We start from the raw sequence: 13,669 nt of genomic DNA, 5'->3' as shown, positions 1-13,669 counted from the left end.
ACTTCTGATGAGAATACCTATTGTGATGGCGTAATACTATCTTATTGGTTTATGAGTTCTTGGAGAAGGGTAGTATGGACAAAATTTTGAAAGATGATGAACTAGCAACTGCATTTGATTGGAATAAGAGGGTGAATGTCATTAAAGATGTTGCAAATGCTCTATGCTATATGCATCATCATTGTTCACCTCCGATCATTCATCGTGATATATCCAGCAAGAATGTTATTTTGGATTTGGAATATGTGGCTCATGTATCAGACTTCGGACAGCTAAGTTTCTTAATCCCGATTCTTCCAACTGGACCTCTTTTGTGGGCACATTTGGATATGCTGCAACGGGTTAATTTCCTCTTTCGTAATTTATTACTTATATTAATTGTCTACATTTAGTGTTTGGTTTTGGAACCCTATTTTTCAAATTGATAACTATTATTGTTTGTTACAGAACTTGCATACACAATGGAAGTAAATGAAAAGTGTGATGTGTATAGTTTTGGTGTGTTAACCATGGAAATACTGTTTGGAAAGCATCCCGGAGATGTTGTATCTGCTTTGTTGCAATCAAGTCGTATATACCAAACAATTGATGCTATGTCATTGAATGATAAGTTGGATCAACGCCTTCCTCGTCCTACGAATGATATTGGAAAAGAAGTGGTATCAATTATGAGAATTGCATGTCTTAATTGAAAGCCCGCATAGTCGCCGATCAATGGAGCAAGTTTGCAAGGAGATTGTATTGTCAAAGTCATCTTCAAATATAGCAATAGGGTGATTTGATCTTAATGATTTATTAGACAATATTTTCCATCCTTGTTTTTAATACAGGATAAAAGTGTTTTATCTTCTGGATAAATTATAGCTAAGAGTTAATGTTCTTCTTGCTTTCAGTCAGATAGATAATGTATTGTTCTCTTCTTGGTGTAACTTTGTTGTATGAGTTAGTATTGTACTCGTTTTGGCTTCTTTAAAAATAATACCATTACTTCTCTGTTTTGTGTTGGTAAATTTGTCTTGAACTTATTGTATATTTTAAGTCATATTATTTTTCTTTTTTAAAAATAATACCACTACTTCTTTTTTGTATTGTAAGGTTTTTTTTTGTTATCATGTTATTTGGCTAATCTTCGTTGAAGAATATGTGGGGAACATGAGTGTTAATATAGTCTTAATATAACAATGCAATACAGAGTCATTGTTATTACAAATTTTTGAAGTCAGTTTTGCATGAAGAATTCTTTGTATGTAAGGTACTAACATAAAAATATTGTTGGAATCAATAGAATGAAGGGCATGTTGGAGATACACTATGAATTTGGGATTATAGAATGAGAAAAGAATAATAAGAGAAAGGTAAAGTAATTGCATTAATAAAAATTCTGTTTGTACAAGCTTATATAGTGTGATTACTTGAATCACAAGTAACTACAGTAGACTAAAACTAACTATAGTAAGCAGTTATAACAAGCTAACTAACTATAGTAACTAACTGTAATCTAACTAACTAACTAGCACAAGGCATTTGAATTACATTCATAACATGCCCCCTTAATTCAAATGCTCTAAGGACATGACTCCAATCTTGCTCCTCAGTCCTTTTGTCAATATGTCAGCTTCTTGTTCTACATTAGGGCAGTGAGATAGCACAATTCTCCCTTTTCTTAGCAGACTTGTTGTCAACAAGGAGTTGAATTGGTTCACTAAGTTCAGTTTTGCTGCCTTGACAAGCAGCAAAAGCACAAGAAATGTACTCTGCCTCACAAGATGAGAGGGAAATCACTGGCTGCTTCTTGGAACACCATGGAATTGGAGCATTTAAGAATTTGAATATGTAACCTGTAGTGCTTCTTTTGTCCACATGATCTCCATACCAGTCAGATTCTGAAAATCCTCCCAATCTATTCACTGCATTGTTGACATTGTTTGGAAACAGCACTCCATAATCCATTGTACCTTGCACATATCTCATAATTCTCTTCACCTATACCGGAACTGCGAAAACGAGAAATTATTGGTTCGAACACAGACCCCTGCTAAAAAAAGTTAGTTAGATTACAGGTGCCCTCTTAAAACATTTGAAGTGCGTTCGAGGCTGCCCTCAAATGAAGATTTAGGAAACATTGTGTGAAAGTCACTTAGAAAAACTGTTGGAGTTTCATCGAAGCATTGCAAATGAAAAAATTGAAACTTGATAATTTTTTCTAAAGTTAACAAGAAAGTTTAAAATTACTAACATAATAATGAGACTTATTAAATGGGTTTATGACACAATGCAGAAGAAAAGATATCCACTAAAACATGGAAAAATAATGTTTTATAGCATAAGCTAACAAACCTATTTAAGATGACATAGAGAACTGTCACAATAACACTTGTAACACCAAAATCCTTTTCCAATTATTTTGTTAAAATCAGACATTGACTCAAAACTTTCCTCGAAACGAGCCGTATTTTGAATTTGTTCAATTTTGAGTCGTGCGATTTCTCTCGGAGTTTGACCACCCTTCTTCATTTCCCTCCAATTAGCCAAAGTTTTCTTCACTTGAGGATCGGTGAAAGTATCCATTAACCTTTTGTTGGAAGGAATTTGCACCAATGAAATAGTGTCATGATGATCACTTGCATTAAAACTTTGTTCTTTTTCCATGGACTGATCGATTTTAACTCTCTTTGCAGCAACAGTAACAGACACCCTTTTTCTCTTGTTGCCACAATTTCTTTTGGCAAGAAGAGACTTTGTTTTGAATAATCCACATTTTTTGTGCGAGAATTCCATTTTGATGGGTTGGGAAGAAAGTGAGTGGCGCAGCGCAGGCAGAGTAAGAGAAAACTCACCGAGAGAAAGTGAGTGGCGCAGCAAAACCCCCCGGAGCAAGGAGAGAAAGTGAGCGGCGCAGCGCAGGAAGAGTAAGCGAAACCCGGAGAGAAAGTGAGAGTAATAAAACGCAGCAGAGTAAGTGAAGTGAGTGAGATGAGAGTAAGTGAGTGAGTGAAAAATTGAATGAAGTTAAGAACAAAGAGTGAGATACAATATAACGGTTAAGAACAAAGATTTGATTTTTATTATTTTAGATTGAGAAAAGATTGAGTCTTGATTCCCACGCGCCAGCCAGCGGGAAATATCTTCCAACGGAAATATTCATACAAAACAGAACAAACCATTCAAATTCTCACTCACATAAAAAAACCTTTAATTTCTATCCTAACAAAAAATTACCGTTAATACATACATTAATAGCTGGCGTAAGTAATAAATGATTAGGGTTTCTTACAAGATTTAATTTTTATTTTGAATGAAAAAAGATTTGATTTTTATTATTTTCCAACGGTACTATTCATACAAAACAGAACAAACAGAACAAACCATTCACAGTGGATTTCGAAATACAAACTTACCTCAGATTCGTTCTTCTTGTTCGCTTCTTCATACTTCGTTTTCGCCAGATTATTCTTCGTGCTGTTCTTCGATTTCGTCGTGTGTTGTTCCTCGTTTTCGCCGGATTCTTCATCGTGTTGTTCGACTCCTTCATCGTTTTCATGTTCTTCATTCTTCCTTTGTTGTTCTTCTTCGCGTGTGTTTGATTGAGTGTGTGAAATTGAGGATATATACGTACTATATCTTCTATACCTAAAAGCATCTAAAATATTCCATCTAACAAAATATCTCTAACATTTTTTATTTTTTTTTTTCACAAAATCTCTAACATTTTTCAAAGATTTTAATATTACTAATCTTTTTTATATTTTGTCAAAAAAAAAAAAATCTTTTTTATATTTTGCAAAGAAAAAGAAGGTAACAATGGGGGTAAACAAAACACGCCATTTGTTCTTCTTTTAAATTTTCAGATTTTTTATTTTAAAATTTAATAATAAAGAATATATTTACACAAACATTAATGATGTGGCAATTTAATCAAATAAAAAATAAAATAATTTCCACGTGTCATGCCACGTCAAGATTCGTCGCAGTCATATGCCCACTTGTGTGGTCAGGGGGTATTTAGATAGAAATTACAAGGGGTAATCCTAAAAAAATATTTTGCAGGGGGTAAAACCCTATTTATTTTTATTTTTGGCTCTAGTGTCCTAAATTATTTTTAACAAATTATAAATTATTATATTCGTTTATTTATTTAAAAATAATGAGACTTGTTGATCTAATAGTGAAAAAAGGTTAACGACGCAACTTGTTTGCCGCTTACCTTTTCATCCGTGTGTAATTATCTTGGCTAAATATATAATAGATATACATTTCAGTGAAAAAAAAAAAGGAAAAAAAAAAGTGAAAACAAGTGTATGCATGGTAATTTTTCTCATTTATATATCGTAGACTTGACTCATTCATAGACAAATATATAGTTAATTAATCCCGTAAAAAATTATATAGTTAACTAACTTTTATGCAAGTTACTAACCTAACTATTAATTTTATATAACATTTTGCTTTATGAATTTAACCTTAGGATATCTGTTTTGAAAATATTTTCTATTTTTATTTTTTTAAAATGTGTTAATTTTAAGAGGTTTTCAAAAAACAATCCCTAACTAGAATATAAAAGACAAGTTTAAACAAAATATTACTTAGTAAAATAGTCTGAACCCCCTGCTCCAGGTTCCTGGAGACGCCACTGCATTCACTCACATAAAAAACCATCAAACAAAATCAAAATCAAGGAACATAAATCAGAACAAGCAAGAAGCAGAGGAAAGAAAAGAAGGAGAGGTTTCCGCCACACACCGCCGCAACCACCTCGTTCGTCGCGAATTTGCCGTGCACCACCGCAAACCACACGCAATCTCTATACGCCAGACTTTCATCGCTACTGTTGTTGGGGGGAGGGAAGATGAAATGGAAATAGAGAGGATGGAGAGCTAGAAAGAAAGCTGAGAAAAAGGCGTGAAATTTCTAGATTTTGTTGATGATGATTTTTCTGGATTTTTTATGAATTGAATGAATATGGTGATGAAGATGAAGAAGGAGGAGGGAATGAAGTGTTTGTGCTTCATTATTAGATATCATAGATTTGCAAGATCTAAAGGTATAGATTTAAGTAAAAGATCAAATGGTGATAATTAGAATTTTAATGAGGTTTATGGTGGACCACTTTCAATGTTGGTCCACCTAATACATTTGTGGTTGATAAATTAACGGAAGAGACCAAAATGATTAACGGAAATATCTTTAAGGGACCTTTCCAGACTTTTTTTTTTCTTTAAGGGACCATTGTGAAACATTAAATGTCTTTAAGGGACCAAAGAACTAATTAAGCCAATATTGAACAAGTCTCAATATTTCTGAATGAATAATTGTGAAGGAGGAGGGCTCTATTTATAGTTTTACAGCTGGATTTGGGCTTTTTCTGCGCATCCATCGCACTCATCATGGCCATGATGGCGTGTAATTTTGCCTCATCATGGCAACGACGGATCCTATCGTTGTGGGATGAAAGATTTACTCAGGATTTTCTGCTTATTTTTCAAGTCATCATCGTGCCACGATGACAAGCCATCCTGCCACGATGGTAAAGATTTTCAGCATATTTTCTTCAATTTTATCTGTTTCTTATCGCGCCACGCCCAGACTCATCGTGGGTACGATGGTGCGCTGCTTAATTCCATTTTTTCCCCTTTTTTGCTACTTTTTCCACTTTTCTTGCTTCTGGTCCTCGTGTCTTTACTTTTCTCGATATTTGCTTGCTTTTTATCTTCAATTACTATAAAAACTACTCTAATCTACTACTAAAAACAACATATAATTGGTTGTCATCACCCGAGTACAAATAAATTATTATAATAATAAAAAATTTAAAAATAAATATCTATGACAATATGTAAAAAGGATGTGAGTTTGAGCTGAATTTTTATCTTACCATAATTGTCCTTAACTTCCTCTAACTACCTCTCTATCTCTTTCTTTGTTTTCTCAAGTAACTACCTTTGTCACTAAGTAAGTTTCTCATAATACCAACAATATCCTTGTTTTTTTTAGTAGTAACAAAAATCTTTTTCGGGCCCTTTTTCCATCCAGGCTTTTTAGCTCTAAGCCCGCTCAGGCCGACCCGAAATTGATTCGAAGATCCGTTTTGACAGCTCTATACTTTTAAGTATTTGATATGTACAAGTTTCAAGACACAAACTTTCTTATTAATATGTTTAACTAGCATTAAGGACATTTTTATATGAATTTTTTAAATTTCAAAAGATAAATATAACGTAACAAAAATTTCGACTTAAAAATTAAATTTTGAGTTTTTTCCGACAAACTTTTTATAATGTTCTAATCATATATATACAAAATAATCATTCAAAAGTACACATCGATATACCAACAAACAAGACTAAAATTACGTACATAATAACTTGGTATAGATCAAAACATGACAATTTTTTTTTATAAGAACCAAAATTTAAATTTGCCAATTTTAGAAGAATTTAAAACATATTTAACCTTTATAAAAAAAATATTTAAGCATTTTTAATTTTACTGTAAAAAAAAAAAGTCACTAATATTTTTATCAAAGTCACTAAATTGAGTAATTACTGTAATTGATTGATTGTGTTTACAAAATTAATTAATGTAAGGTATTAATAAATCTTCTCTCTCTGTCTCCTCCCTCAATTTAGCGCGCCACCGCGGGAATCTCTCTCTCTCTCTCTCTCATTGATTTCAGTTCATTAATTTCTAAATGATGGCTTAGATTCATGCAATTTAGGAATTGTGAGTAATCTAATCTTTTGCAGTATGCATATCTTGTGTTTGATATAAGTTCCTAAAGGAGCTTACAATGGAATCTGTTAAATACTCTTTAAGCCGTGCAATCTATTTGTTTGTTTGTAATTTACAATGAAGTTATTTTGCCTATAAAAATTAAGCATTAATTGTTTGAATAAAAATCAGATGAAGCAAGGGACAGCGAAGATTGCTTATCATGGCTAGATAAACAACCGAGTAAAAAGAAAAAAATGTTAACAAAAAGAAAAAAATGTTAACGGTCAACTGAGTTAATCCTAATTACATACAAAGTAATTAATTTAGACAATTTTTTTTTTGTCAAATTACTTAGAAATCCATCTTAAAGATGAATAAGTGAAGTGTCCGAGATTCGAACCCCGACGTACGATGTCCCCGTCAACTGAGTTAATCCAAAATCTATGTTAAAATAAAACTACAGTAATTATTCTTACAAGATTTAATTTTTATGTTGAATGAAAAAAAAGATTGATTTTTATTTTGAATGAAAAAAAAAGATTTGATTTTTATTATTTTAGATGTGATTATTATTTTCTTTAAAAATATCTCTTACAAAATATTTTATCCTAACAAAAAAAATACCGTTAATACATACATTAATAAACAGCTGGCGTAAGTAATAAATGATTAGGGTTTATTTATTTTCTTGAAATAGCTGGCGTAATTAATACTATCTATCTATCTATATATATGATTGTGATCTAATCTTTCAAGATTTACTTAATTACTTGCGTGAGACACAAACAATACATATATATGTGATTGTGCTCTCTCAATCTTACTTACAATTACATTCTTGAGATAGTTCACTAACGGGCGCCGCTACTGTGATTGTGCTCTCAAGATTTACTTTCTTGAGATACAAACATTCATTCTTACACAGTTCACTAACGGCCGCAATTGCAATGGCACTTCCAACAAATATTAGGGTTCTTGTGATTGATCATGATATCAATCTTCTCAATGCTATTGAGAAACTATGCTATCAATTCAATTATTCAGGTTTGTAAACAATTACTATTTATTAAAATATTACATTGTTTCTTTCTAAATTAGTACGTATATCAATCTTCTCATTTTTTATTTTTTATTTCTTTTTCAGTCAAAACATGCTCCAATGTTTCGGATGCTTTTAATCTTTTGTTGGGAAAAAAAGATATTTTTGATTTGGTGCTAATTGAAGCTAAAATGCCCGACATGGATTCGTATGGATTTTTGCGACATGTTACACAACAAATCAACATTCCTGTTATTAGTAAGTACATATTTATAATTAATTGTACTTTATTATTTTATTTTTTTAATAATTATATCACTTGATTAATTAATAATTAATGTCATATTGTTATTTTTATTTAGTGATGTGCGTTGATGGCTATTGATGATGGAGCTTGTGATTACTGGATCAAACCTTTGACCGATAGTCTAATTATGAACATGTGACAACATGTTGCAAGAAAACTTTGGAAGGAAAATAAAAACTTAGAATTAATGAGCGAAAAATTGCCGTTAATTGATCAAAAGATTGAAGGAGTGATCAACACTAGTGTGAAAAAAGGGAGTATTGAAAAGAATAATGACAAACCTAAATCATCAACAAAGAACAAACGTCTTAAATGGTCACCCGAGTTGAAAAGAAAGTTTGTTAGTGCTGTGGTGGAACTCAACGTTGATAGTATGATTCTTTTCCAATTTTTTTTTCTTTGATATATATGTTCTTTTTAACCCTTTTTTGACAATTATTAATTTCTTTCTTTGTTAATTTTTTCAGAGGCAACACCCAAAAAAATTCTTGCAATGATGAATGAACGTGGAATGACAAGAGATCATGTAGCTAGTAAATTACAGGTATTTTTTTTTTTTCACTTTCATGTTACATAGTTCACAAACACTAACCCTTTAAATTTATGGACTAGTGTCTTCAACTCTTATTCTGAAACATATTCTGAAACATAGATTACAATCTTGTTTCCATTAATTATAAAACCAAAACAATAAATTGGACACTATTTAATACAGTTGCATTTAATTTGTGTCTTTGATCTATAATTTATATTGTTACATATGTTTGATTTGCAGAAATATAGAAACAAATTGAAGAGAGGAGGAGAGACAAAGAAACAAAGAAAACAGAACAAAACTGCAGAAGCTACTACAGAATCAAAAATTTCAAATGAATCTTCAGAGTTTGATTTTGAAGCTTATGATGCTTCTACTCTTCATGTTGTTCCCAATAATTTCATGCCAACAAATTTTACTCACCAGCAAATTTCAAATGAATCTTCAGAGTTTGATTTTGAAGCTTATGATGCTTCTACTCTTCATGTTGTTCCCATGCCAACAAATTTTACTCATCAGCAAATTTCAAATGAATCTTCAGAGTTTGATTTTGAAGCTTATGATGCTTCTACTCTTCATGTTGTTCCCAATAATTTCATGCCAACAAATTTTACTCATCAGCCCAACAATTTTCCTCACCAGCCTAATGCAGTTCCAGTTAAGTTTTATCAAACTGATTCTGAGGAAGAAACAAGTTCACCAGCTTCTATAAACCAGCAGCAGAATTGCAATGGATTTGGGACAAATTCTATTATCAATCCAGCCTTTATAGATACTCTTGATGCACATTTTCCAAACGCGCAAGTTCAGAATGTTTTCTTAGCCTGGCATCATCCCTCACCAAATTCCTTCCAATGATTTAACCTCTTCCAATGATCTTAGAAAATTGATATCTTCGTGCGGTCTTTAGCCTTTTTTTGCTGCTGCTGATATTGGTGCAGGAGCTATAATCTATCTGTGCTTCAACAAAGAATGATTGTAACTTTTAGTATTGGATCCTTATTTTTAGTGGTTGTTACATAATTTTTATTTTGTTACATAATGTTTGTCAAAGAAGACTACAGATTGATGTCTTAGAGATAACATGTATAACATAAACATAGATTTTAAAAACTTCATAACAAAATAAATATTTTTTTATTTTTGTATTCATGTTTACATCTGACTTCTGATTTTTAAATATTTCTTGTACTATTTTTTTTTTTGTCCTCTTATTTTGTGTTCAGTTCTTATATTATAAAAGTTTTTGGCTAAATTATATTTTTGGCCTCCTAATTTTTACAAACTTTTATAATAGCACTTTAATTGGAAGTACTGAAAAAGTATACTATTTCAAATGGCTATAAGAACCATTTGAATCATAGGGAAATGCTGGAGAGAAAATTGGTTAAACTAGAACTTTGAGGACCCAAACACAAGTTAGTAAGTATATAATCATGCACATCATTAACAAAACAACCTACAAGAAAATGAGCACTTAGAAATATTACCTGTCATGCATCAAAAGCAGCATTCAACAGAAACAATGGAAAGAAGCACTGATGAAACCGAGTTTATATATTCAAAATTTGCAAGTCATGCAATTTCTAGCTATGAATAGAATGGCACCAAGAATCAGAAATTCACCAAAGTTGGGTACAGGTGTTTGACACGATTTTTTGGCAGACTTTTTTTGCATTTCCTGCAATTTCAAAGACATCACTGACATTACATATTTATACAAGTTTTTATAACCCTTATATCAGAAAAGTAAAACCACTGTTAGAAGATTTTATTGCAAGCTTATACAATCTTTACTACATTAAACATTACCTGTAAAGATTCATCAATGTGTGTCCCATGGATACATCAGTTCTACATGATTGAACATAATCAATTATATCAAGTTTCCAGGCAACGGTGCAGGTTAGATAGAGCTCATATATGAAGAAAATATATCACTTACGCATCAAGAAAATGTGAAACTTGAGGCGAATGACAAAATCTCATGCATATAATTAGACTAGATAAAAGCATTAAAAAGGTAAAAAAAAAATTGGGGTGGGCTAAGATGTGAAGCGCTTGTCTGTAATGGTACTATAGAAGGTTCAAAGGAACTGGAATATACCTTCTGCAAACTACTAAAAAACTTGTGAGAATTTGCCGATTATGCTGCAGCTATAATCTCCGCCTCTGATACATCTCGTTTTCCGTATGCAATATTGGCTCTGATAGTGTCATTGAAAAGAACAGGCACTAGGTGATAAACCCAATAGTTCCTCGTCGCCAAAATTAAATATAGGCAATGCAGTTCGTAACAAAAACTACCACTTGGTGATAAACCCATAGAGCACTTATCTACCTTTGTTTGAAACAAGCTTTTGCATCTGTTCCCCATAACCACAACTGCGGGTTTCATCCTCTCTGCTTTTGGATCACATTCCATAATCCAAGGTATTGTTTTCACCTATTTAACATCATAATAATCATAAGTAGAATCAAAGAATAGCTTCTGTTCAAGAGGGGTATTTCAGTGATTATTTATATAAGTATCTGAATTTCAAAATAAGTAAATAAAAAGTTCCATTATAACCATCAAATCTGAACCGTATCAGATTCAATGATTATTTGAATATGCCAGAACCAGAACCTAAAACTAAAAAGTAAGAAGTATAGCATTAGGAATGAATGAAACCTACAAATGAAGATACAAATTTATGGTCTATATCAAAGGCAATTTGTGTTCACACATATAGATATAGATATAAATTTTCAAAAGGAAATCAAACAAAGAATTAGCAAAGAGGACTCAATAACCATGATCAATTTTATCACACGGAAAAACCAAACTTTATATCATGATAGATCAAACAGCCAGGGATTCAAAAAACATGCTTTATTTGTCCTATGATTGACCAACAATACAATCTTACAAGGAGGTGCTAAGTACAATCGCATATGGAGCACAAACAAAATCCCAGACATGCATAATAATCTGTTTGAATAAAAATCCATGGCACATAGGTACGGAAATATATGAAATAAACTTTTTTATACATGACCAAGAACAAACTATGCATCATAAACAAAAGATTGCTTGATATAATCCTTAACCGTTTGAATATTTCGCATTAGGCAGTAACAAAGGCCGCCAAAAATAAAACTATTTCTCTTAGAATTGGGAGTTGGGCCTAACTCAACCCTACAAAAAGTGACTTATAAGGTGAGGATTGCCTCTACTTTATAAACACATATTCGGACCATCTCGCAACCGATGTGGGTCATCTTAACAATTTCAAAACACCTAATTTTCACTCCATAACCAAGCTAAATAAACCCAAATTCAAACAAACAACTTAGCTCAAATTAGTAATTAGTTGTTAATATTTCTCTTCACGATACTTAAACTATGGTCCTTTTACTTCTTTTAACACTTAGCTCAAATCAGTTGAGCCACCCAATCCCCCTACTATTCAAGTATATATCCCATAAACTCACATGGATTGGCTCGTGGTGAAAACTCGAGACCTTTAAGTATGCTCCTCTCAAATTTCCACATTTGAATCTTTCCGGGCCACTTCATGTGTTGGGTTAGTAGGAGAGACATTGGGATTGGTGTCTCTCACATTAGTCGGTTAGATACTGAATTTTAAAAAAGTTATAATGATATAGGTCAAGTTTGTTTCAGATTTTTTACCAAAAACAAAATATATTTTTCACTTTTTTTATTTTAGTTGTGTTTGTTTCGGATTTTTTTTTTAAATCATTTCAGTAAAATATCATTTTTTTTCCCTTCAAAATGAAAAGCTGTTTTCAACAATAGCTTTTTTTCAAAATCTATTTTTTTTTAAATCACAAACCATGTGCAAAGTGAAGTCAACGGAGGTTAATAGATTTATATGATTGTAAACAAATGGAAAGTAGTTTTAGATTTTCTTCAAAATCTCTACAAAAAAAATTCTCTAGATTTTTTAATCACTTTTACTCCTTTAACACTTAGCTCAAATTAGTAAGTAAGAAATTGCAAAAAAGTAACTTACCGAATGATGCAGCGATTGTGAGTAGAGGTGGGAACAGGCCAGGCCGGCCTACATGGCCTTAAGGCCTAGCCTACATAGGCTCAGGCCAGGCCAACCTATTTCTTTAAATAGAGCAGGGCAATGCTTTTTTATAAGCCCATTTAGCTAAAAAGGCCAGGCCGCAGGCCATTAAAAAAGCCTTTGAGGCCTACTAGGCCGGCCTATTTAAGTTAACATGAATAATATTTTTATTACGATTATTATTTATATATTAAAATTTATACTTTGATTAAATTATAAATCTATTAACTTTTTAAGTAATTTAAGTTTATTAATCTACATTAGTTTTTAACATATATAAATGTATTATTATAAACTAGAATTGAAATATGATGACATATATAGTCAAATTCTCTAAAATATCAAATGGAACATTATTTTATTAGTTCATAAGTATATTTCAAAATAAATATAATTATTTATTTAAATATGTTCATATGAAATAGGCTTTTAAACAGGCTAACAGGCCACATCAGACTTTCAAAAGGCCAGGCTCAGGCCTAGAATTTAAGCCTATGATAGGCCACAGCAGGCCAGGCTCAGACCTTCGATTTTTTGACAGGCCAGGCTCAGGCTTGGCAAAGCCTAGCTCGGCCTAGCCTATTCCCACCTCTAATTGTGAGTTGCGGTTCCGTCGTTGGCCGTGGTTCTGCTGTATGTTTAGGGCTTTCTTCATTTTTGAGAGTTTTTTGTTTTTCCATTGCTGCCAGAGTGTAGAGTGAAATGAATTGACTAAAATATTCGAAGCTTTTTTTTAATAAAAAAAAATTTGATAAATATCTTTTATGTATATTTTAGAAATGTTAAATATCTTTTTTTGTCCCTATAGTTTTTCAGAATTTTCGTTTTAGTCCTTGAAATTTTTTTTCACATTTTTTAGTCTCGAAGTTTTTTCCATCAAGGTTTTTAGTCCATATTTTTTCTTTAACTATGAAATTGGATCCTCTCCTATACTTAGGGATGTCAATGGATATTCATGGACGCGGATAGTGTGATATTCGTGTCTGCCTCGTTGGACA

The 13,669-nt window shown here is 31.9% G+C and overlaps 2 protein-coding genes and 1 long non-coding RNA gene across 8 annotated transcripts; 1 reads left to right on the top strand and 2 right to left on the bottom strand.

Annotated features, from left to right (window-relative positions):
* Nucleotides 1-74: 74 nt before the first annotated feature.
* On the top strand, nt 75-692 carry LOC123891942 (MDIS1-interacting receptor like kinase 2-like). The gene is made up of 2 exons (XM_045941806.1): nt 75-357; nt 448-692. Exons 1-2 carry the CDS (start codon nt 75-77, stop codon nt 690-692), a joined length of 528 nt encoding a protein of 175 aa, XP_045797762.1.
* A 653-nt stretch (nt 693-1,345) lies between these two features.
* Nucleotides 1,346-3,682, bottom strand: LOC123899453. The gene is made up of 2 exons (XR_006805640.1): nt 3,399-3,682; nt 1,346-2,032 (listed from the first exon to the last, which is right to left on the bottom strand). It is a non-coding gene; the product is annotated as an uncharacterized LOC123899453 (long non-coding RNA).
* Nucleotides 3,683-8,752: 5,070 nt separating this feature from the next.
* On the bottom strand, nt 8,753-13,383 carry LOC123899223. Of its 6 annotated transcripts, XR_006805578.1 has the most exons (6): nt 12,612-12,640; nt 10,934-11,038; nt 10,700-10,799; nt 10,405-10,446; nt 10,083-10,273; nt 8,753-9,547 (listed from the first exon to the last, which is right to left on the bottom strand). XR_006805578.1 is itself a non-coding variant. In XM_045950335.1 (3 exons), the coding sequence occupies exons 1-3, from the start codon at nt 13,324-13,326 to the stop codon at nt 10,739-10,741; spliced, it is 375 nt and encodes a 124-aa protein (XP_045806291.1). In that variant the 5' UTR covers nt 13,327-13,383; the 3' UTR covers nt 10,399-10,738. The 6 variants fall into 6 exon arrangements, 1 of the variants encoding a protein (XP_045806291.1); XR_006805567.1 differs by having other exon boundaries at nt 8,753-9,552; nt 10,700-11,038; nt 12,612-12,639; XR_006805560.1 differs by having other exon boundaries at nt 10,700-11,038; nt 12,612-12,639.
* Between the last annotated feature and the right edge of the window lie 286 nt (nt 13,384-13,669).

Source organism: Trifolium pratense, linkage group LG1 (genome assembly GCF_020283565.1).
Source record: "Trifolium pratense cultivar HEN17-A07 linkage group LG1, ARS_RC_1.1, whole genome shotgun sequence".
Lineage (NCBI taxonomy): Eukaryota > Viridiplantae > Streptophyta > Magnoliopsida > Fabales > Fabaceae > Trifolium > Trifolium pratense.
The sequence above is the reverse complement of the archived record's forward strand: the minus strand, read 5'-3'. Positions and strand labels throughout refer to the sequence as shown.